The 24,659-nt window shown below is 46.0% G+C and overlaps 1 protein-coding gene across 1 annotated transcript in view; it reads left to right on the forward strand.

Annotated features, from left to right (window-relative positions):
• The window catches only part of mtor (mechanistic target of rapamycin kinase), a 432,694-nt gene that overhangs the window by 53,318 nt on the left and 354,717 nt on the right, over nt 1-24,659 (forward strand). Inside the window, 5 exon segments of the mRNA XM_068017001.1 lie at nt 296-479; nt 966-1,094; nt 1,505-1,749; nt 2,964-3,179; nt 9,625-9,830. Of these exon segments, the coding sequence (XP_067873102.1) occupies nt 296-479; nt 966-1,094; nt 1,505-1,749; nt 2,964-3,179; nt 9,625-9,830 (980 nt within the window).

Raw genomic sequence — 24,659 nt, forward strand, 5'->3', positions numbered from 1 at the left:
TATACCATGGAAGGGGTGGGGGGGTGGGTGCGGGGTGGGGAGAGATAAATAAATTGGAGAGCAGTTTCATCTGAGTAGTTTTCACCCATTTCTTGGCTGAATCAAATAGCATTGGAAGAGACTGGAGGAGTAAATCACTTGCCTGTCCTTGGCTGGGGAATGGCTGATGGAACTTGAAAGCGGGGGGGAGATTAAAAAAAACTCAAGACAGTGCACTTGTAGGTACAGTTATTTTATTGTGAGATGCATTGTTGAGTATTAATTGTTGATGCTTCTACATTCTTCACTTACACAGAACAGCACCTGTTTGACTCCGTGAACCATCTACTTGGCTGTCTTAAGAAAGAAAAGGAACGCGCTGCTGCATTCCAGGCACTGGGTCTACTGGTGGTGGCTGTAAGAGTGGAGATTAATCCGTATCTGCAGAGGATCCTGGAAATTTTAAAAGGAGCCCTCCCACCAAAGGACTTTGCACACAAGTAATGAAGGGACAAAGTAGTTGTCTCAACTTGTCTTAAACATTTTAATTAGCTATACAATGTGTAACCGCAGAATTTTTCACCTCTCTGGATTAAAATAAGAGACTTTTAACAGTCAAATGAACAGAGTCTATGACAGTTCTGTCCAAGGCTCACATATGGTCTCAATTCTAATGTTTTGCAGCCATTTGTGAATGAGTTTCTTTAACAGTGCAATGATGAATTCACCAGTAGAAAAATATTTTTATGACCATTAATATTTATAAATCTTTGTATAAAAGAAACTGGTTATGAGAATAAATGGAAAATCTGAATGTATCAGAGCCTGTTGAAAACTTGCGGTCTGGATTTGGACCCATGACTGGCTGTTTGTGTGCATCTCTTGTGACTAGTCAATGATTTAATTGTTTCCATCTAATTTGGTTTCAAGGTCTGTGGTTATAAAACAATTTTTAAGTAGTGCACATGTAATTTCATGTTTCCTAGGAGGCAAAAAGCTGTGCAAGTGGATGCAACAGTATTTACTTGTATCTGTATGATAGCTAGAGCCATAGGACCAGTTATCCAGCAAGATATTAAAGAACTACTAGAGCAAATGCTTGCTGTTGGACTCAGGTAATACTTCATTTATATTGTAATCGCTTACTTTAGCGGTAGCTTTTAATATGGATTCATTCAAATTTAGGATTGTGAAACTGTCTTTCAACGTTGAGTAGGGTTTTTGAAAGCACCACTGATGTAACCAGTGATAGGAGACAAAAACATTGAGATTACTTAAAATACAATTTGATGCCATGATAGAAGGGTTAATGAACTAATTGGTTGAGTGTTATTTGCTTATCCCTACCTTTATTGATATTCTTGTACAGAGGTTATTTGTTTTCCAGAATGAGACAGGTTAGATCAGGATTTCAGTTGTTGATGCTTTAAATGTGAATGCCCGTTTGCCAAACTGTTTTAGCTTTAATTTGGAGTCTTTAGCCTGATGGTGTTAGATTCAGTGTATCTCTGTTTCTGCTTTGTAGCCCTGCTCTGACAGCTGTACTGCATGATCTAAGTCGACAAATACCACAACTGAAGAAGGATATCCAGGATGGCTTGCTAAAGATGTTATCATTGGTGCTGATGCATAAACCTCTTCGGCATCCAGGCATGCCCAAAAGTCTTGCCCATCAACTTGCCTCCCCCAGCTTGACGAACATTCCTGAAGCAAGTGACGTTGGATGCATAACTCTTGCACTCCGCACCTTAGGCAACTTTGAATTTGAAGGTAAGATATGGTTTATGTAGTCTTCATCTTAAGTGGGGTTAGAGGTCGAGGGATAATTAGAGCAGGGTATGGAGACATTAATTGGACTATTTTAAAGTAATAAAAACAGAAAATGCTGGAAAGCTTCCGTAGTTCAGGGAGCATATGTGGAGAGAAAACCAGAGTTTTCAGGTCGATGACCTTTCGTCAGAAATGAAAAGAGTTAGAGATGGAACAGGTTTTAAGCAAGTACGGAGGCAGGAGAAGGAAGGATTGAACAAAAAGGAAGGTCTGCAATAGTGTGGAAGGCAGGAGTGATTAAATAGCAAAAGGGCTAATGAATGGTAATGGTCTATAGTGGCCTGCTGTCCAAAAAAATGGGAGCAGTGGTTATGATCTGAAATTGTTGAACTCATTGAGTCCGGAAGAGTGTGAAGTGTCTAATCAAAAGATTAGGTGCTGTTTCTCGAGGTTCTGTTGAGTTTCATTATAGCAGTGTAGGAGGGTAAGGGCAGAGAAGTCAGAGTAGGGAGCATTAAAATGACAAGCGACAGGAAGCTTGGAGTCACACTTGTGGACTGAACAGAAGTGTTCTGCAAAGCGATCACCCATTCTGCATTGGGTTCCACAATGTAGAGGAGACTGCATTGTGAGCAGCAAATGCAGTATACTAAATTGAAAGAAGTGCTAGTAAATTACTGTTTTACCTGGAAGGAGTGTTTGGGGCCCTGGATGATGGAAATGTTGGAGTTCATTTTAGAATCTCTGATCAAGTTTTTGATCACCCTATCTAATATCTCCTTCTCTGGCTTGTCATTCTATTTACCGACTGCACCTTGGAACTGTTCTGTTTATGTCAAATTTTAGTTTTGCTTTTCATAATGCGTGAGACAAGTAAATTTTCAATTTATATTTGTGAGTTTGATCTCTGGTTTCTTGATGGGAGTTACTGATTTAAGTAAAGTAACGCGGCAGGTTGATCTGAAGATTTGTTATTCTTGGAATTTGAACTCTGGAAACAGGAGTAAATCGTAAGCTCCTTGATCAGTATAGTAGCAGATTACATTCTGGACATTTTTTTAAAAGTTGATTATCTATATAGTTTTACGATTTCTATATTTGTTTCCAGGTTTTTAGTTGATGCAGTGAAAGGCAATGCTTCAAAATGTTGTCATATGTTAATACTCAATTTATGTTCTCAAATGCTGAATCATTTTTGTTTTGTGTTAATGCAGGTCACTCACTCACCCAATTTGTCAGGCACTGTGCGGACCATTTTCTTAACAGTGAGCACAAAGAGATTCGAATGGAAGCATCTCGAACTTGCTCACGACTGTTAACTCCATCAGTCCATCTCATCAGTGGACATGGCCATGTTGTGAGCCAGACAGCTGTTCAGGTGGTGGCAGATGTGCTTAGTAAACTACTTGTTGTAGGGATTACTGATCCAGGTAATTAATAAAAAACTTGGGTGAAATATCTATTCAATAGTATAACATCATGTGGTTCAGCGAATAAAATATGATTGAACTTGCATTTAAACTGGTAAAATATAGAGTGGTACAGCATAGAAACAGGCCCTTCGGCCCACTGCATCCATGCCAACCATAATGCGTATCTATACTAATCCCACCTGCCTGCATTAATTCCATATCCCTCTATGCCTTGCTCATTCAAGTACCAGTCTAGATGCCTCTTAAACGTTGCTACTGTTCCTGCCTCCACCACCTCCTCTGGCAGCTCATTCCAGATACCCACTATTCTTTGTGTGAAAAATTTACCCCTTTGATCCCTTTCAAACTTGCTCCCTCTCACCTTAAATCTATGTCCTCTAGTTTTAGTTGCCCCTACCATGGGAAACAGACCCTGGCTATCTACCCTATCTATGCCTTTCATAATTTTATATACCTCTATCATGTCCCCTCTCAGCCTCCTTCACTCCAGGGAAAACAGACCCAGCCTATCCAATCTCTCTTTATAACTTGAGTATAAATTAGAGGTAAGATTTTAATTCTGATTGATTTAGTTGTTGCTTGGATTTCTGAATGCTGCTTAAACTGATCAGGAAACTGTCAAACACCTAAGATTTCTCTAATGAGTGAGTTTTGTTATGATCCTGTAGTTTTTTTTTTTCCGTGATGAATGCGGTGTGCCTTTAAGGCTGGAAAAGGAGCCATACTACTTTAAGGCAACAAGCTCCAGAGACTGTCAAAGAATGCATTCTTGCTGCACTGGGATACAGCCACTCAGAGACTGTGGGCTGAATTTTATTCGGGTGTCACACTGCCTTCCCCCTATTACGTGGGGTGGGGTGGGCAGGACATTTGGCGCAGTGAGAGACCTTTTGACAGCTGTGCAGCTGGTGCTGGGGCCCTATTTTAAGCGCCCCAGCGCATGCTTCCTGACAGCTGTCAAAGAATACTTAGCTGACTGCTGAAGAGTGGGGCTGCTGTCAATCTGGCAGTAAAGCAGAAAGTGCTGCAGAAATCCAGCAGGTCAGACAGCATCTGTGGAGAGAGAAGCAGAGTTAACTTGTCCACGTTCACAGACCTGAAAATTGACTCTGCTTCTCTCTCCACAGATGCTGTCTGACCTGTTGAGTTACCCCAGCACTTTCCGCTTTGCTGCCACATACTTACCCAGCTGTGTCCCAGTGTCCTGTGAAGTTGCGATCCTCTTCTTCCACTCGAGTGTAACATTCCTTCTTGTAGGTGTGCCGCACCTGGGTGAATAATCTTAATTTTGCACATTCCAGGACATGAGACTTAAATATACCATAAAAGGTATTACAGAAGTTTACAGAGAACACACTGACACAAATGGGAGTGCACGGGTATCTCAGCAATGTAAATACATCTTTCACTAAATGCTCCTCACCAACATGTTTGTCCTTTTCTCTGTGTAGCGCCAATGTCACATCCCTTTGCACCATTGGCCCTTCAGGAGAGCCAACATATGCAGTAACATCATTGCCATGCCACCATTACTCATGAGCGTCTCCACGGATGCAGTGACATGGACATTGGCTCAGTCAGCTGCTGCCTCTGATGGTTTACACAGGGATGTTGCAGATGTGGACTGGTGCACAGCAGATGAGCAAGGGTGATGTGTGGCTTGCAGAGCTCTTGTCAGTTCCTATGGAGCAAGCAGCCTTTGTCTGATAAGCCACTTCCGTACATCCCTAGCTCACTGCTAGCCCTGCATGCCATATGCCCTCCCATGTGTCTTTCATGTTGTAGGTCCTCAGTGTCCTCATAATCCGAGGAGGAATCCTTTTTACGTCACTCTTCATCATGCCAGGCCTGGCCCCTATTGGGTGCGTAGTTGTGCAGAACAGCAAAGAAAGGAGCTGGCCTTTTCGGCCCGTCGTTCAGGGCATCACCCTATCCCTCCAGGCATTGGAAGTGCTCTTTCAGCGTGCCGATCTCCTGCTCAATGATGGCTCTTGTAGCTGAGTGGCTGGCGTTGTATCTCTCCTCTTCAGCAGTGGTGGGGTCTTTCACTGGTGTCGGGAGCCATGTCTGCAAGGGATAGCTCTTATCTTCAAGAAGCCACCCCTCCATCCGAGCTAGTTCAATGAGCAGCAGTGGCAGTTGGGACTGGCGCAGGCCCCAGGTGTCATGACAACTGCCTGAGAAGCAGTCACAGATTGCATGAAGCATCTGCGGTGATCACATACCAGCTTCACCTAAATTGAGAGGACTCCTTTAATGGTGACGTCTGCAGGTGGTAGCCTGGCAGGAGGCCTGATAGCCACATGAGTGCAGTCTATGAACATTACAACCTATGGTTCTCTGTCAATGGTGCCGAAACCAATGGCCCTCTGGGCCTGGCTATGAGAATCCGTCCTGAAGTGGACATACATACTGGCCCTCTGATGCAGGGCATTGGTGACCTCCCTGATGCAGCGGTGCTCTGCTGACTGTGTGACCCCACAAAGGTCTCTGGTGGGCCCCTGAAAAGCTGCATAGGTGTCAAGCTTGAGAACCGCTGCCACTATGAGGACTGAAGGCATAGGATGTCCACCGAAGCCCATGGGCTGCAGGTCATCTTTGAGCAGGGCACAGAGACGTGTCACCACCCTCTCAGCATGCACAATCGTCTCTGACACTGGTGCTCTAACATCCGATGGCATGTCATGTGGGGCCTGTAGATGCACGGCAGTTGTAATGGCGAGCTCCCCTTGGGGGCTGTTGCTCATAACCGGGGGCCTTTACGTGGATCACAGCTGCTTGTTGATTTTTGCCTCTGGCGCATGCGGATCCTCAGGAACAGAGGATCACGTAATGTAGGATGAGCCATACCTATTTCCATGTGATAAATAAAGTTGAACCCATCATGTATTCGAAGGTTCCTAACAGGGGAGGGATTGGTGTTGACGGGTACATCAGCTGCTTTCATGGATCAACTATGTGGCGTGCCATGGCATTGCCCATCTTGGCCAACACTAAGTGGCACAGCATGACCACATCAAGATCCTACCAACTTTATTGATTTCCCCCACCATCCATATAACCGTAATGCTCCTACCCTTTCTGGCACCCTCCCCCCAACACACAGTGACTAGAGTGCCATTGCTCCTTCACAAACATGAATAAACGCAGAGCATACTGTTTACGGAGAGAAGGTACACAGTACCTCCCTTCATGCTGCAGAGCTTTCCCTTCAGTAATCCTAAACCCCCTCCCTCCTCCCAGTATGCAAAGTGAGACCCCTGAATATCCCCCCTCCCTGCTCCCTTCCGGTATGCAGAATGAGACCCCCTAAATTAAACACTGGCTACCCGACCTGAACCCGACTAGACGCGACTGCATGTGTCTGGTTCGGGTCGGGTCGGGCTGGACAGTGCTGCCTCTGGGAACTCATGGGATCAGACTCACCCATGACTCCCCATAACTCAATCTGCTGGAAGAGCCTGCTGCCAGAACGGATGAACAGGATCACAAGTATTACCATTTGGATAAGGTAGAGCACAATAACATGTTTGATATCATTAAATTTATTGTGATATTCGTGTCGGGCCGGGCGCGAAAAAAAATTAATGGCCCAGGTCGGGTTCGGATTGGCTCTGTTTGGGTCGGACCCGGATCGTGTTTTAATTTTACACCAGAGCAGGCCTTTACCCGGAACCTCACCAACTCCCCCCCCACCCCCCACTTCCTTCCATAATGCAGAGTGAGACCCCTGAATAACAGAAATTACCTTTGATGGCAACAACTTCTGTCTCTGAGGACCTGCTGGCTTTTCCAATCGTGAACAGGACGGCACGTAATGGCTGCCTGTTCAGCGAAAAATCCAGAGGTGTCCAGGGAGAGGTGGTGGGCTGCGTAATCTGCAGAGGTGAGTACCGTTTAACATATTCCAATTGTGATGCCGCTGCTGTGCAGCGGGAGGGGGGGCACACTGAGGTTCCCCCGCTGCTGGTAATTTGCAGCGGGCCATTCTCGATGTTGCGGGTCAAGGCGGGCCTTTCTCAGCAGAATTTAACCAGCCTCTGCGCTGCGATTCGCGGCGTTGAGGGGCCGGTAAAATTCAGCCCTGTGATTCAGAGAGCGCGTTCTGGTTGCCTGAGATACAGCCACTCGGATTGAAGATCGAGAGATACAATGTTACCATTTAATTTTGAACTGGCTTATAGGGAAACAGACTGTTCTAACTCTGAGAAACAAGACAGCTGGACCAGCATGTACTAAAGGAAATGAGCGCTCTCTCTTAGTTTATTTAAATCCTATTTATTATACTCTCAGAATTCTGATGTCAAGCCAAATTAATTTCATAAAAGAAAATAACCAATTCCTTTAACTACTGAACTGTAATATTTGAATTCATCGCTGGAAGAAGAGAATCATTTCAACTTCTGAACTAGACCATTGACTATCCTACTGTTGAAGAACTTTTATTTCCCCATCGAATGGCTGTGAGGACTTCAAGCAATCTTGGACTATTCGACATTGGAAGATTTCACTTTGGCAGGAGCGTAAATATGCAAGGGCACTAAATTTTCTATTTTAAATGCTGTTTATATCCTTAGTGTTTAACAATTTAGTTTTTCTAATTAAACAGTTAATTTGTTGATCTAAAGACACCTGGTTTGGTTAGCCTCATTCGGGGGTTAATAGATGGTACAATTTGGATGGGTCTTTCTTTAATTTGGGAAGTTTAAAGTGATATGTTAGGCGATCTGTGGAGGGATGGGACTGAATTAATGGGGCGTTTCTCCCACCACAATCAGAATCATATGTTTTGATTGGGGGCTTTGACTTGAGCAGTCAGTCATAACAGTATGATATGGGCAAACTAACAAAAGCATCATTGGTGTGCAATAAGCATTTGTTTTAAATAGTGCTGTGCTAAGAAGTACCAATATAATTTTGTAGTGGTGGTTCTGTGATTTTCTGATTCAAACAAAGTGTTTTGATTATAATCACAAGATAGGAAGACAAACTTGGCCCATGATAGCTCATTCATCCAGAAAAATCTACAGTTTTTCCCCATCTCAGTTTTCAACTGTATCTTAAAGGCCTGCAATATCCTACTTGGAATTCCATTCCGCTCTTAGTATGACAAAGCTCCCTATTGAAGATTTCTTTTACCGTTAGAACATGTGCCACACTACCCTTACTGCAACTGTTTAATTTGAAATAAGGTTGTGCACTTACCTGTCCCATATTGTTCTATGACTTTTGAGGTCCGCTGTTGTTTGGAACCCAATTTTATAAGAGACGCAAAACCGCTTGAGGAAACCTATTTTTCTGTAAAATATACAGTAAACTTTGAATTTTAAAGATAATTATAACAATGAGAAGCTTTTCCACAATTTTGGGAAGGCAGTGTTCTATTTTTAAAAGATAACCTTTAAATGTGAAATTGCATTTATAATGGTAGCTATTGTCATGCTAGGCCCCCACCTGCCAAGAATGAAGCACATTAATTCTGTCATGAGCATTGATTTTAAACTGTTACTGGAGTGAAGAAAGGACTTGTTAAACAGATCAACTGTGCCTGGAAGAGACATTTGCATATTAACAGACAGTGATTGGAAGGACCAAAGGATCATTCAACCCACAATGGACGTTGTTCACCAGGGATTGTGTGTAAGAGGAGCATTCCAGAGACTGCTAAGGTGATACAATCCAAGACCCGGTCAGACCAAGTTAGTCACATGACTAACCTGCTTGCCAACCTGGGTTTTTTTTTGAATTGTACAAACGGTTTGAATTCAGAGTGTCTGTTTGCTCCTGGACTGAGAAGATCTCTCCTGGACTGAGAAGCTCTCTCCTGTCTGCTCCCATCTCTTTCTCTCAAGCCTCTGAATCCACTGAAGACACATGAACCCCGAGAGAGAAATGTCTCCTACAGCGAACAAGGTTTAAGAAGAGGGCCCCAATGAAAAGCAAGATCTACCTACAATCAAGGACTCTACAGTGAGCTCGAAGAATCGTAATAAAAACTCTTCAGATATTGCTTCAAACTTTTCTGTCTCTATTTGCATGTGTGTATCGCATATGCATACTAGGGTGGGTGTGTCGTGTATCCGTAGGCGTCAACCGAATTAGAGTTGAAGTTCAAGTTTAATAAATTTCATTTTTCTTCTTTAAACCTAAGAAAGCCTGTTTATGCTCATTTCTTTGCCTTATAATTGGAAAGCGGTAAACAAGGATTCACCAAGGGAGAGCTAAAAACAGTGTGTTTAAAATTAAACCCTGTTACAGTAAGACCAGGTGAAGGCCAAGAGGGACCCCTCGACACCTTTCTCACCTGGTTGTAACACTATGCATAACCAATTAGTAAATGTTAAAGTACTTGATCGTGTTGGATTAGCCGTCTGTATTTTTTGTTTTTTTTCTCATTTCTGATTTAAGGAGAAAAATCAACCTATCCTTCTAATTTCTTCAGATCCTGATATTCGTTACTGTGTGTTGGCCTCATTGGATGAGCGATTTGATGCTCATTTAGCCCAGGCAGAGAACCTGCAAGCTCTTTTTGTGGCGCTGAATGATGAAGTGTTTGAAATTCGAGAGCTTGCCATCTGCACTATCGGTAGACTGAGCAGCATGAATCCTGCATTTGTGATGCCTTTTCTTCGCAAAATGCTGATACAGGTAAAAGTTTATTATTATTTATTAGTACATATGGATTTCAAACTTTTACTTTGCATCCAGCTAAATGAGCAAAACAAAAAGACAAAGCATTTAATGTAACTGTTGAAAAAATATTACTGTGTCCATTAAAGCAAAAGCTAAGATGCAGTAGTACACATTTACCTGTCCCCTCCTCCTCTCCCCTGCAAAATCCCATGTAGATCCTGTGTGCAGAATCAAGATTTGTATGTGTGTACCATGTGCACCAAATGGACAATATAGTAATTTGAAAGAATCCTGTGTCAAAATTCTAGATTAAGAAGAAGGATTAGAGAGGTAACGGGGCAGAGTGGGAAGAGGTAATTAGAAAGCGAGGAAGCTCATGCGAAGTATAAACACCAGCATAGACTAGTTGGGCTGCAGATCCTATGTAATTCTTGGAAAACTTGTAACAGAAAATTCTGGGAATGCACAGCAGGTCTTCCAATATCTATGTCGAAATACAACACAGAATCAGGTATTTTGGTTCAGCTAGTCCATGTCTTAGCCTCCACGCAAGCAAATAGTCCTAATTTCATTTATCCACTTGTTCCTATATCCCTTCATTCTCTTTTGCTTCATCCACCTCTCCAACCCAATTTGAATGCTGATATAGTTTCTGCCTCAACCCTGGAAGTGAATTCCATACCCTCGGAACTCTTGTTTAAAGAAGTTTCTCGTGCTACCTATCCTAATTCTTGTATCTATAACCCCTCATTCCAGACCCCTCTGTATACTCTTCCCATCTTTTAATTGTTTTAAGCATTTCTATTATATTGCTGTGTAATCTACATTCTTCTGACAAAAAAAGCCCAGTTTTTCAACTCTTATTTTTATTTCAATACCAGGCAGAATCCTAGAGAATCCATGTTGTATTCTCTTTTAAACCTCTATATCCCAATGCCCAATACTACTCACAATACTCTAACTGAGGTAAGCTAGAATTTCATTTTGGCCTTATCAAACTAATTTTTTCACCCAGAGGGTTGTTGGAATCTGGAACCCCTTCAGGAAGTGTGTGGTAGAGGCAGGTACTCTCACAACATTTAAGAAGTATTTAGATGAGCACTTGAAACGCCATAGCATACAAGGCTACGGGCCAAGTGCTGGAGAATGGGATTAGAATAGGTAGGTGCTTGATGGCCAGTGCAGACACAATGGGCTGAAGGGTCTGTTTCTGTGCTGTATAACTCTAACTCTAAGGTGTCACCTTTAATGTATTACCAAATCCTTCTCTTCCACAGTACTGAGCCTACTTCCATCTGATTATGATTGCTACAATTTTTTTTAAACCAAAATATACCACCTCACACGTACTGGCATTGATTTCCATTTTCTACTTTTGACCTCATTCTCCAACCCCCCCCCCCCCCACTATTAACAATGCCCCTTGGTCTTCTAATGAATGAGCTATACCTGCTATTTTGGTATCATTGCAAATTTCAACACCACATCCTCAAGGTCTATATTATGATTATTGATATGCACAGTTGAGCCAAAGAGGCCTTGTAAAGAGAAAAATCAGGTTAATATTTTGGGTGTAGAAAAATTAACCTGTCTTTTGTCTTTACGGGTGCTCGTAGACCTATCTATTTCCAGTATATTTTTGTGTTCATTTCACAATCTGTCTGGGAAATGTTTATTTTGCCAGTAGATGGAGTGAGTGAGTGCCTTTTGAATTTTTTTAGGAAAAATTACTAAAAGATACTGAAAGTCAGCGATCCAGTCTTGATTCAGTGGCTCCACCATCTAATTAGGATTTTTCAGGGTAGCGGGGCGGGAGAGAGAAGATCTAAATTACTGGATGTGTGCTAAGTAGAAAGAAAGCGTCTCAACCAGTGTTGCTTCTAATTTTTTTTTGGAGTGCGTGAATGATTTATTTAAATGCATGGCTCCTTTAAACTTTTTTTTGCGCAGTCAAGCTCACGCAGTGACTTAAAGAGGTCAACTAGTGCACAGCCTGCGTGGGGACTTTCAGGTTGCAGTGCAGCCATGCAGTTTACAGGGAACATTGATCAGTATGTAATTGCAAGCAGTAATTTTGAAAAAAAAAGCAAATAATTTCAATGTGTTTTTCTACTTCATTGCAAGCATTCATTCATTCATTCTTGCTGAGAGATTGACAACAGCTTATTTTTTCATTCAGTTGAGATCTCAAACCTTTTTTCCAAAAATACACTTAAAATTGTAAGAGTGCATTACGTAGCAGTTCAAATTTGACATTACATAAAGTGCAATACAGAGCAAATTCAATAGTGTACATGAGGTACCTCGCTACACTTGCCATTGCAGGTTACATTTATGATGTACATTTACATTTCACGTCAACCATTCTCTGGTGCATGCAGTCTGAGGAGTTTTACACTATTTCCAGCCCTTTGGCGTATTATGGCTTAGACAGTGGCCTTTCCCCATTAAACCTTTACGGTGGCAGCCCCAAGCTTTCCTCTATCCCTGAGCACGTAATCCTGGACTTGGAATGTGCCAGTCTGCAACACTCAGTCGTCGCCAGCTCTTTGCACTTGAAGTCTAGCAAGTTTCAGGCAGACCAAAGAGTGTTTTTCAGCGAGTTGATTGCCCTTCAGCAGCAGTTGATGTTTCTCTCAGCGTGAGTCCCTCGGAACAGCCCGTAGAGCACAGAGGCCTGCAGTATGGGGTTGCACAGGATGAACCTTGACAAAAACCACTGCATCTCTTTCCAGACCTGCTTTGCAAAGGCACATTCCAAAAGGAGGTGGGCTACGGTCTCTTCTCCACCGCAGCTGCCTCAAAGGCAGCGTGTGGAGACGGCACGACTCGGTGTGCAGAAAGTAGCTGCTGAGGGCCCTTCTCACCACCAGCCAAGCTACATCTTGGTGCTTGTTAGAATGTTCTGGTGATGTTGAGATCTCAAACATACCACTGTGAGAAGATGCTCAGATGGGGGTGGTGGGTGTTCGTGGGTTGGGGGAGAGAAAATGGGTAGACAACATGCTAATGCACCACATTAGGGATATTGTGTATTTTTTACAAACATGTTCTATTTAGAATTTTATAATGCACGGCAAAAAAGGGACTTTTAAACAGAATTGCCAAAACTGTGTTTTGGTAATAATTGAACCATATATCAAGGAATATGCTAGATTTGCAGATGATCCTAAATTTATCTTTTATTGGTCTGAACATTTGTCCCTTCATTCTACTCAAATAATTTACTGCAAAGTAATTCTTCACATTTGCTCTTTTCGTGCCGTTAGCTGCCGTGTATACTTGTACACAACACCTCTTGCATCTTGCTTTTCAAGGCTTGGGAGCCCAAGTTTCTCCAATCTTTCCTTGTAATTCAGACTTCTGACACTAGCAGTCAATCTTTTTGCACTGTTTCCAATGTTTGAATGTGTTCCTTGTGTCTTAATGACCATAAATGGGCACAGTCCTTGAGCGGTGTTAACAGAACACTCTGCAGTTTGATCATTACTTTCTCTCACCTGTATTCTACTGTTTTGGTTAAGTAGTTCAAAATTTGATTGGTTCTGCTATGTTGCTGTACATTGTTTGAACACATAGAGCATTAAACCTACTAAGGTTCCTAAATCTCTTTCAATTTCATCTTTGCGTGCATATGCAAATGTTTTGTGTACATATGCAATTTTTTTTGTGCACATGAACAGCAGCAGACTCAGTCAGTCTACACAATCAATTGTTCTGCCTGAATTACAGAAAACAATGGTAGTGGAGAAATCAAAAGTTGTGTCTTTCTCAGAATGTGTTTGTGGCTCTGTGAAGCAGGCTGAAGAATAGCATCAGTGTGTCCTTGATGTTTGTGTGGGTGGGGTGGGGTGGCGGTGGTGGGGGAGTGGGAAAGAAAGAATTGTACCTATATTGTGTCTTTCACAATCCCAGGATATTCCAAAGCACTTTACAGCCAAAGAAGTAGTTTTTGACGTGTAGTCGCTGTTGTAATACAGGAAACACGGCAGCAATTTGCATGCAGCAAACTCTCACAAACAGCAAAATGACCAGATAACCTGTTTGTGATGTTTGTTGGCATTCTTCCATCTACGAAAGATGATGGACACGCAGTAAATAATCCATTTAGGTGGGGTGTCATTGAGGGACAAATATTGGCTAAGACACCGGGGATAACTCCCCTGCAATTCTTCAAAATAGTGTTATGGAATCTTTTCCGTGCATCTGAAATGTTTAAAGGCTTATCTGAAAGATGGCATCTCCGACAGTGCAGCACTCCCTTAGTACTACACTGAAATGCCAGCCTAGTTTTTTGTGCTCAAAGCTCAAGTCCTAGAGTGGACTTCAACCTACAACCTTCTGATTCCGAGAGTGCCACCAACCCATCTGCTGGCCTCAATATTACCTCTGCCGCACCACACCACCAACCCCCAGCCCCACCCCCTATGCCACAACAAGTGGGAAAGGGTCGGGGGACGTTCAGGTGTTGTTAAAATAGTTTTTTTTAAAAAGGATGACACAAACGCCTGCTGCCATTTTCACCACAGTGGGTTTCGTGCTGTGCGAATGTCCCACCTTGGGAAAGGCGGACACTTCATTAGTCTACTTAAATTAGGCTCCCACAGTTCAATTGGGTGCCTGATTTAAATTTAACAGTTGCCCCGCGAGTTTCCCAGGATTTGTGAAACCCGGCATTGAAAGAGAAGCAGAAGTTGCCAAATCAAGAAGGAAAGTACCTTTTACAGCACTACCTTTGGACTCGGTGGAACAGGAGTGCTGCCCGCCCCTGTCACCACCCCCCCACCAAACCATGAGGGAATGCCTTTTGCCGCCTCTATGCCAATCGTGTCTTCCCTCTCCTCCCGCCCCCCCCCCCCCGCTGCGATGCAAACCTCCTCCATTTGCCCTTTAAGCCCCAGCATTCCCATTCCTGATTGCTGTGGAATGTCCCCATTTGCTGCGTCCTGCTGCTGATTTTGCTGCCCAGCAACTGGCTAGCCTGTCAATTTGGCTGGCTGCTGGGCAGAAAACGGAGGGAAAATATTCTAATGAGGTCCTGCCTTTAAATTTATCTCCAGCCTTGATGCACTCACTTGGTCATTTTCGCCCACACCTGCACCCTCCCTCTAATTTTTGGGGCCACTCTCTTGGGTGCAGGAGGTGATACAAGTTGGAAAAAATAAAGAAAAACAGAAGGATTTAGTTCTGTGAAAGGAAGTAAGTTGGAATATGCCATTTCCTTTAGAATCTTCAGTTTGGAGACTGGAAATGTTATAATAAATCGAAACGCAACTGTAAGACATTGTTGCAGGCTGAATCATTGCACAATAAGGGTCTCTCTCTGGTCTGCCCCTGGAGGAAATGAAATAATTTTCTAAATTGTCTGTTGTTCCTTTCAGTGTAAATTCAGAACAGATGTCAAGCTTTCAGGGTCTCTGTTTTGTTTTATATGTTTTGCTGATTTCTTCTTAGTTTCCACCAGTGTCACACTTCATTTGGATGTTAGGAAGCATGCGATAGTGACCCCACGAGGGCAAGCCTTCTGAACTTTCATCCCATGATTTGTATTGTCAGTGCTATAATCCAGTCTGAACAACTAGATGTGTTGAAAATTATTTCATATCTTTTGAGAATAGCCCCAATAGTCGTTTTGGGCAATGAGGGATATTTGGAGCCTGATTAGTTAGCATAGTTAGAAAAATTCCATTTGGAATAGGTCCATTACCATCTGATTTGGTAACTATCTTCATTTCCCAACAATGTTCAGTATTGTTTCTTTGCATTCATTCTGCAAAATGCATTAGCTATACAATGTTTCCAGAAAGCTTTTAAAGTACTTTGGATTTATGTGATGTTTTTCATGATTGTATTTATTCCTTTTCTTGAAAGGGGTTCTGAAATTTGAGAAATTGTAATTTTAAATCTGGAAATTGAAATTTTAATAAAATTTGGAATCTTTGCCATCTGGAAAATAAACCTCATTTTGATGGGCTGCTGAGGATTCTTAATAGTAACCGCTGTGAAATGCTTTATTTAGTGTGATGTAGGGGTACGTTGTTCAAGACTCTGGGAAGACTTTTTAAATTTGTTTTTGGGATATGAGCTTCGCAGGCAATGCCAGCATTTATTGCCCATCCTAATTTCCCTTGAGAAGGTAGTGATGAGCTGCCTTCTTGAATCGCGGAAGTCCCTGTGGTGTAGGTATACCCACAGTGTTGTTTGGGAGGGAGTTCCAGGATTTTGACCCAGCGACACTGAAGGAACGGCGACATGGTTCCAAGTCAGGATGGTGTGTGACTTGGAGGGGAACTTGCAGGCGGTGGTGTTCCCATGCATTTGCTGCCCTTGTCCTTCTACATGGTAGAGGTTGTGGGTTTGGAAGGTGCTGTCAAAGGAGCCTCGGCAAGTTGCTGCAGTGCATTGTGTAGATGGTACACACTGCTGCCAAGGTGCTTCGGTGGTGGATGGGGTGCCAATCAAGTGTCCTGGATGGTGTTCAGCTTATGGAGTGGTATTGGAGTTACACTCATCCAGGCGAATGGAATGTATTCCCTCACACTCTTGACTTGAGTTTTGTAGATGGTGGGCAGGTTATGCGGAGTCCGGAGATGTGCTACTCGCTGCAGAATTCCCAGCTTCTGACCTCTTGTAGCCACAGTATTTATATGGCTAATCCAGTTCAGTTTCTCGTCAATAGTGACCCCCAGGATGTTGATGGTGTGGGATTCAATGATGGTAATGCTGTTGAATGTCAAGAGGTGATAATCAGATTCTGTCTTGTTGGAGATGGTCATTGCCTGCCACTTATGTGGCACCGATGTTAGTTGCCACTTACCAGCACAAGTTGATGTAGTCTGCATGGACTTCAGTAAGGCTTTTGATAAGGTGCTGCATGGGAGATTGGTTAAGAAGGTAAGAGCCCGTGGGATCCAGGGCAATTTGGCAAATTGTATCCAACATTGGCTTAGTGGCAGGAGGCAAAGGGTGATGATCAAGGGTTGTTTTTGTGAGTGGAAACCTGTGACCAGTGGTGTACCGCAGGGATCGGTGCTGGGACCCTTGCTGTTTGTAGTGTACATTAATGATTTAGACGTGAATGTAGAAGGTATGGCCAGTAAGTTCGCAGATAACATGAAAATTGGTGTCGTAAATAGTGAGGAGGAAAGCCTTAGATTACAGGACGATATAGATGGGCTGGTAAGATGGTGGAGCAGTGGCAGATGGAATTTAATCCTGAGAAATGTGAGGTGATGCATTTTGGGAGGACTAACAAGGCAAGGGAATATGCAATGGATGGTAGGACCCTAGGAAGTACAGAGGGTCAGAGGCACCTTGGTGAACTTGTCCATAGATCACTGAAGGCAGCAGCGCAGGTAGGCAAGGTGGTTGGGAAGGCATATGGGATACTTGCCTTTATTAGCTGAGGCATATAATATAAGAACAGGGAGGTTATGATGGAGCTATATAAAACGCTGGTTAGGCCATAGCTAGAGTACTGTGTACAGTTCTGGTCGCCACACTGTAGGAAGGATGTGATTGCACTGGGGAGGGTGCAGAGGAGATTTACCAGGATGTTGCCTGGGCTGGAGCATTTCAGCTATGAAGAGAGACTGGATAGGCTAGGGTTGTTTTCCTTAGAGCAGAGAAGGCTGACTGGGGACATAATTGAGGTATACAAAATTATGAGGGGCAGTGATAAGGATAGATAGGAAGAAACTTTTTCCCTTAGCAGGGGGGCCAATAACCAGGGGACATAGATTTAGGGTAAGGGGTAGGAGGTTTAGAAGGGATTTGAGGAAAAAAAGTTTCACCCAGAGGGTGGTTGGGATCTGGAACACACTGCCTGAAGGGGTGGTAGAAGCAGGAACCCTCACAACATTTAAGAAGTATTTAAATGAGCACTTGAAATGCCATCGCACACAAGGTTATGGGCCAAGTGCTGGAAAATGGGATTAAAATAGTTAGGTGCTTGATGGCCGGCATGGACACGATGGGCCAAAGGGCCTGTTTCTGTGCTGCATAACTCTATGACTCTAAACTGACCACCTTCTTTGGCCTCCTTATCTCGAGAGACAATGGGTAAGCGCCTGGAGGTGGTCAGTGGTGTGTGGAGCAGTGCCTGGAGTGGCTATAAAGCCCAATTCTAGAGTGACAGGCTCTTCCACAGGTGCTGCAGAAAAATTTGTTTGTCAGGGCTGTTACACAGTTGGCTCTCCCCTTGCGCTTCTGTCTTTTTTCCTGCCAACTGCCAAGTCTCTTCAACTCGCCACACTTTAGCCTCGTCTTTATGGCTGCCCGCCAGCTCTGGCGAACGCTGGCAACTGACTCCCACGAATTGTGATCAATGTTACAGGACTTCATGTCGCGTTTGCAGACGTCTTTAAAGTGGAGACATGGACGGCCGGTGGGTCTGATACCAGTGGCGAGCTCGCTGTACAATGTGTCTTTGGGGATCTTGCCATCTTCCATGCGGCTCACATGGCCAAGCCATCTCAAGCGCCACTGACTCAGTAGTGTTTATAAGCTGGGGATGTTGGCCGCCTCGAGGACTTCTGTGTTGGAGATACGGTCCTGCCACCTGATGCCAAGTATTCTCCGGAGGCTGCGAAGATGGAATAAATTGAGACGTCGCTCTTGGCTGATATACGTTGTCCAGGCCTCGCTGCCATAGAGCAAGGTACTGAGGACACAGGCTTGATACACTCGGACTTTTGTGTTCCGTGTCAGTGTGCCATTTTACCACACTCTCTTGGCCAGTCTGGACATAGCAGTGGAAGCCTTTCCCATGCGCTTGTTGATTTCTGCATCTAGAGACAGGTTACTGGTGATAGTTGAGCCTAGGTAGGTGAACTCTTGAACCACTTCCAGAGCGGGGTCGCCAATATTGATGGATGGAGCATTTCTGACGTCCTGTCCCATGATGTTCGTTTTCTTGAGGCTGATGGTTAGGCCAAATTCGTTGTAGGCAGCCGCAAACCTGTCGAGACTCTGCAGACATTCTTCCGTGTGAGATGTTAAAGCAGCATCGTCAGTAAAGAGGAGTTCCCTGATGAGGACTTTCTGTACTTTGGACTTCACTCGTAGACGGGAAAGGTTGAATAACCTGCCCCCTGATCTTGTGTGGAGGAAGATTCCTTCTTAAGACTTGAACGCATGTGAGAGCAGCAGGGAGAAGAAGATCCCAAAAAGTATGGGTGCGAGAACACAGCCCTGTTTCACGCCACTCAGGATAGGAAAGGGGTCTGATGAGGTGCCGCTCTGTTGAATTGTGCCTTTCATATTGTCATGGAATGAGGTGATGATACTTAGTAGCTTTGGTGGACATCCAATCTTTTCTAGTAGTCTGAAGAGACCACGTCTGCTGACTAGGTCAAAGGCTTTGGTGAGATCAATGAAAGCAATGTAGAGGGGCATCTGTTGTTCGCGGCATTTCTCCTGTCACTGGCGAAGGGAGAACAGCATGTCAATGGTCGATCTCTCTGCATGAAAGCCACACTGACCACCACAGAAACATATAATCTACAGTTTGGGATGACTTTAGTATTGTTGTCCACTCTGCACCAGATTTGCAAGCTACTCTCGATCTCTTCAATTCTTCATACAAGAGACTCGGCCTGTCCATACATATTGCCAAAATAAAACTCATATTTTGACCCAGGCCTGGTCAGCCAAATATTCCACCTCCCATATATGTTGAAGGAGAGACTTTGGAATATGTTGAGCACTTCTCATCCTTTGGCAGCCATCTCTCTCAAAAGGCCACCATTGATGAGGAGATTCAACGTCGGAACAGCTGCACCTTCTCAGCCTTCTACAAAGTACAGCAGCGAGTGTTTGACAACAAAGACCTCCGCAAGTCAATAAAAGGCCGAGTTAACCGAGCAGTTGTTGTCACCACACTCTTGTACTGCAGTGAGAGATGGACTGTGTATCAGCAACACAGAAGAGCGCTAGAGAAATTCTATCAACAATGCCTCCGCCGCATCCTCTGGATTCAATGGGAGGACCATCGAACAAATGCTAGTGTCCTCGAAGCCAGCTCCACAAGCATTCAGACAACACTCCTGCAAAACCCATTTCGATGGACTGTGTCCGGATGGCTGAAAACCTTCTCCCCCGTCAGCTCTTGTTTGCTCAACTCTCAACTGGATGTCCAAGAAACATTAACACAATCCAGAAATGGCTCCATGATGATATGACTGCAGCTGTCTTGAGTGGGAGATCTGCAACAGATGCCTTCAAAATCTGGACCAGGGTCAAGCAAGGCTGTGCGATAGCCCCCATGCTATTTACAATCTACCTCACAGTGGCTATTCACCTCGTGAAAGGTCAGCTGCCCTCTGGTGTGAGTGTTAAATACCGCCTAGATGGAAAACTAAATCAAAGAAAGATAAAGCCTATATTTGTGCAAAAATGGGAGGTAAGTCAGAAGATTGGACAGAATGTAAAAAAACAGCAAAAAATGACACACAGATTGATGAGGAAGGTAAAATTAGAGTACGAGAGAAAGCTAGCTAGAGTACGAGAGAAAGCTAGCTAGAGTACGAGAGAAAGCTAGCTAGAGTACGAGAGAAAGCTAGCTAGAAATATAAAGACAGATAGTAAGAGTTTCTCTGGATATTTAAAAAAGAGTTCACAAAGTAAGCGTTGGTCCTATAGAAAGTGAGTTTGGGGAATTAATAATGGATATTAAGGAGATGGCAGATGAATTGAACAGATATTTTGCATCGGTCTTCACTATTGAGGATACAAGTAACATCCCAGTATTAGCTGTAAGTCAGGATATGGAAAGGAGAGAGGAACTGAAAAAAATTACAATCACCAGGAAAATGGTACTGAACAAATTGTTGGAGCTGCAGGTTGACAAGTCCCTGGGTCTTGATGGACTTCATCCAAGGGTGTTAAAAGAAGAGGCTGGCGAGATAGTTGATGCGTTAGTTTTAATTTTCCAAAATTCCCTAGATTCGGGGAAGGTCCCGTTATATTGGAAAATAGCGAATGTAACTCCTTTATTCAAAAAGGGAGAGAGACAGAAAGCAGGAAACTACAGGCCAGTTCGCTTAACATCTGTCTTAGGGAAAATGTTAGAAGCTATTATTAAAGACATTATAGCAGACCATTTAGAAAAATTCAAGGTCATCAGGCAGAGTCAACATGGTTTTGTGAAAGGGAAATCATGTTTAACCAATTTATTGGAGTTCTTTGAGAGAGTTACATGTGCTGTGGATATAGGGTAACTGGTGGATGTATTGTACTTAGATTTCCAGAAGGCATTTGATAAGGTGCCACATCAAAGGTTATTGCAGAAAATAAAATTTCATGGTGTAGGGGCTAGCATATTGGCATGGATGGAAGATTGATTAGCTAACAGGAAACAGAGAGTAGGCATAAATGGGTCATTTTCTGGTTCGTAAGATGTAACGAATGGTGTGCCACAGGGATCTGTGCTGGTGCTTCAACTTTTTACAATTTATATAAATGACTTAGATGAAGGTATGGTTGCTAAATTTGCTGATGACACAAAGATAGGTAGGAAAGTAAGTTGTGAAGAGGACATAAGGAGGCTACAAAGGGATATAGATAGGTTAAGTGAGTGGGCAAAGATCTGGAAATGGAGTATAATGTGGGAAAATGTGAAATTGTCCACTTTGGCAGGAAGAATAACAGAGAAGCATATTATCTAAGACCGCAATTGTTGACAACGCGATCGGTAGGTGGCGCTGTTTTGGCACATGCGCAAATACAGCATGTGCCACGAAAATGTCACAGCTTGCGACTGTTGCAGCTGCCAGGACTAAAGATGGCGCTGCTCAAAGAGTCACAGAGATGAAACCTAACAAACATGTGGCAGAATACAATGGCCGGAGTGAGAGAGTGGAGCGGGCCGGGGAGAACAGCGCGGGGGGCGGGCAGAGCAGCGCGGGGGGAGCAGCGGGTAGCGGTGACGGGGCGGGGGGGGGGGGTGGGGGAAAGAGGGAGAGGGAGGGAGGGGGGAAGAGGGAGAGGGAGGGAGGGGGGAAGAGGGAGAGGGAGGGAGGGGGGAAGAGGGAGAGGGAGGGAGGGGGGGAAGAGGGAGAGGGAGGGAGGGGGAAGAGGGAGAGGGAGGGAGGGGGAAGAGGGAGAGGGAGGGAGGGGGGAAGAGGGAGAGGGAGGGAGGGGGGAAGAGGGAGAGGGAGGGAGGGGGGAAGAGGGAGAGGGAGGGAGGGAGGGGGGGAAGAGGGAGAGGGAGGGAGGGGGGAAGAGGGAGAGGGAGGGAGGGGGGAAGAGGGAGAGGGAGGGAGGGGGGAAGAGGGAGAGGGAGGGAGGGGGGGAGAGGAGGGAGGGGGAAGAGGGAGAGGGAGGGAGGGGGGGAGGGAGGGGGGAAGAGGGAGAGGGAGGGAGGGGAGAGGGAGGGAGGAGGGGAGGGGAGGGGGGAGAGGGAGGGGGGAGAGGGAGGGAGGGGAGAGGGGAGGGAGGGGAGGGGGAGGGGGAGGGAGAGGGAGGGAGGGGAGGGGGGGGAGAGGGAGAGGGAGGGAGGGGGGGAGAGGGAGAGGGAGGGAGGGGGGGAGAGGGAGGGAGGGGGGAAGAGGGAGGGGGGGAAGAGGGAGAGGGAGGGGAAAGGGGGGAAAGGGAGGGGAAAGGGGGGAAAGGGGGAGAGGGAGAGGGAGGGGGGGAGAGGGAGAGGGAGGGGGGAGAGGGAGAGGGAGGGGAAAGGGGGGAAAGAGGAAGAGGGAGGGGGGAAAGAGGGAGGGGGGAAAGAGGGAGGGGGGGAAGAGGGAGGGGGGGGAAAGAGGGAGAGGGAGGGGGGAATGAGGGAAAGGGGGGAAGAGGGAGAGGGAGAGGGAGGGGGGGAGAGAGGGAGAGGGAGGGGGGGGAGAGAGGGAGGGGGAGGGGGGGAGAGAGGGAGGGGGGAAAGAGGGAGGGGGAGGGGGGAAAGGGAGAGGGGGGAAAGATGGAGAGGGAGAGGGGGAAAGATGGAGAGGGAGAGGGGGGAGGAAGATGGAGAGGGAGAGGGGGGAGGAAGATGGAGAGGGAGAGGGGGGAGGAGATGGAGAGGGAGAGGGGGGAGGAAGATGGAGAGGGAGGGGGGGGGAAGATGGAGAGGGAGAGGGGGGGGAAGATGGAGAGGGGGGGGAGATGGAGAGGGGGGGGAAGATGGAGAGGGAGAGGGGGGGGAAGATGGAGAGGGAGAGGGGGGGGAAGATGGAGAGGGAGAGGGGGGGGGAAGATGGAGAGGAGAGGGGGGGGGGAAGATGGAGAGGGAGAGGGGGGGGAAGATGGAGAGGGAGTGGGGGGGAGATGGAGAGGGAGAGGGGGGGGGAAGATGGAGAGGGAGGGGGGGGGAAGATGGAGAGGGAGAGGGGGGGGAAGATGGAGAGGGAGAGGGGGGGGAAGATGGAGAGGGAGAGGGGGGGGAAGATGGAGAGGGAGAGGGGGGGGAAGATGGAGAGGGGGGGCAAAGAGCGAGAGGGAGGGGGGGGCAAAGAGCGAGAGGGAGGGGGGGAGAGAGGGAGAGGGAGGGGGGGAGAGAGAGGGAGAGGGAGGGGGGGAGAGAGAGGGAGAGGGAGGGGGGGGGAGAGAGGGAGAGGGAGGGGGGGGGAGAGAGGGAGAGGGAGGGGGGGGAAAGAGGGAGAGGGAGGGAGGGGGAAAGAGGGAGGGGGAAAGAGGGAGGGGGAAAGAGGGAGAGGGAGGGGGGAAGATGGAGAGGGGGGGAAGATGGAGAGGGGGGGGATGAGGGAGAGGGAGGGGGGGAAAGAGGGAGGGGGAGGGGGGAAAAGAAAGAGGGAGGGGGGGGAAAGGGGGAGGGGGGGGGGGGAAAGAGGGAGGGGGAGGGGGGGGGGGGAAGAGGGAGAGGGAGGGGGGGAAAGAGGGAGGAAGGGGAGAGAGTGGGGTGGGAGCAGCGGAACGGAAGAGGTGTGCCTTTTTCTGTGCATGCGCCATAAACACAACAGCAAAAGACTTACTGGCCAGTCCCTGGACCCGGTGACACCAAGGTGACACCCCTCCCCGCTCTCCCCACCCCCGCTCTCCCCACCCCGCTCTCCCCACCCCTCCCCACCCCTCCCCCCTCTTCACCCACCCCTCCCTCCCCCTCTTCACCCACCCCCCCTCTACCCCCACCCCCCCCCACCCCCCCTCTACCCCCGCACCCCCCCCGCACCTCCACCCCTCCTCTACCCCCACACCTCCACCCCTCCTACCCCCACACCTCCACCCCTCCACCATAGTTGAATATCTGAAGTGCAGTTGCAAAGTCGGGGAAATAGCATGCAAAACAAAACCTCAACAATTCTGGGTTTAAGTATTGAAAAGTTTTATTAAGTTCATTAAGTATCCGAGGAACTGCTGTACATGGATACATGAGTGTTGTGTCCAGCATTCCCGTTAGACAGACAGGCCGAGTCTCTGCTATGCCCAGCTAAAGAGATTGTTTCTGGAGAGCCTTGTGGTGAATGAACGCTTGGCTCTCTATTCCACTACTATATTATCCATGTGAAGAAGGCAAAGTCACAAGAGTCTGAGCTCAGTCTATTCTTGGTGAATGTTCCCCAAGCGCATCCCAATGTGCATTCCCAATTCATCCATAAATGCAATGTTCCTTTCCACATCGTGATGAGCTCCGCAGCATGATCCAGTTGCCTTCGTTGCTTGAATGCTGACCGTAAGTATCGAGGATTGTTTTCTCGACGGCATGTTTTACATGAAAAGAAGAAAAGCAAATCAGAGTCAGAGCTTGCCTCCCTCCATCCACTGAAATTACTGTTGTGCACACCTTTTTAAGTTCTGCAGTGAAGGCACCAATTGATAACGTCGCCAATGAATCACTTATTACCCATCTCAGATGCAGGAATCATCACATCCTTGCGTCATCTCCTGCACTGC

The sequence above is a fragment of the Heterodontus francisci genome, chromosome 37 (genome assembly GCF_036365525.1).
Source record: "Heterodontus francisci isolate sHetFra1 chromosome 37, sHetFra1.hap1, whole genome shotgun sequence".
In the NCBI taxonomy this organism is placed as follows: Eukaryota; Metazoa; Chordata; class Chondrichthyes; order Heterodontiformes; family Heterodontidae; genus Heterodontus; species Heterodontus francisci.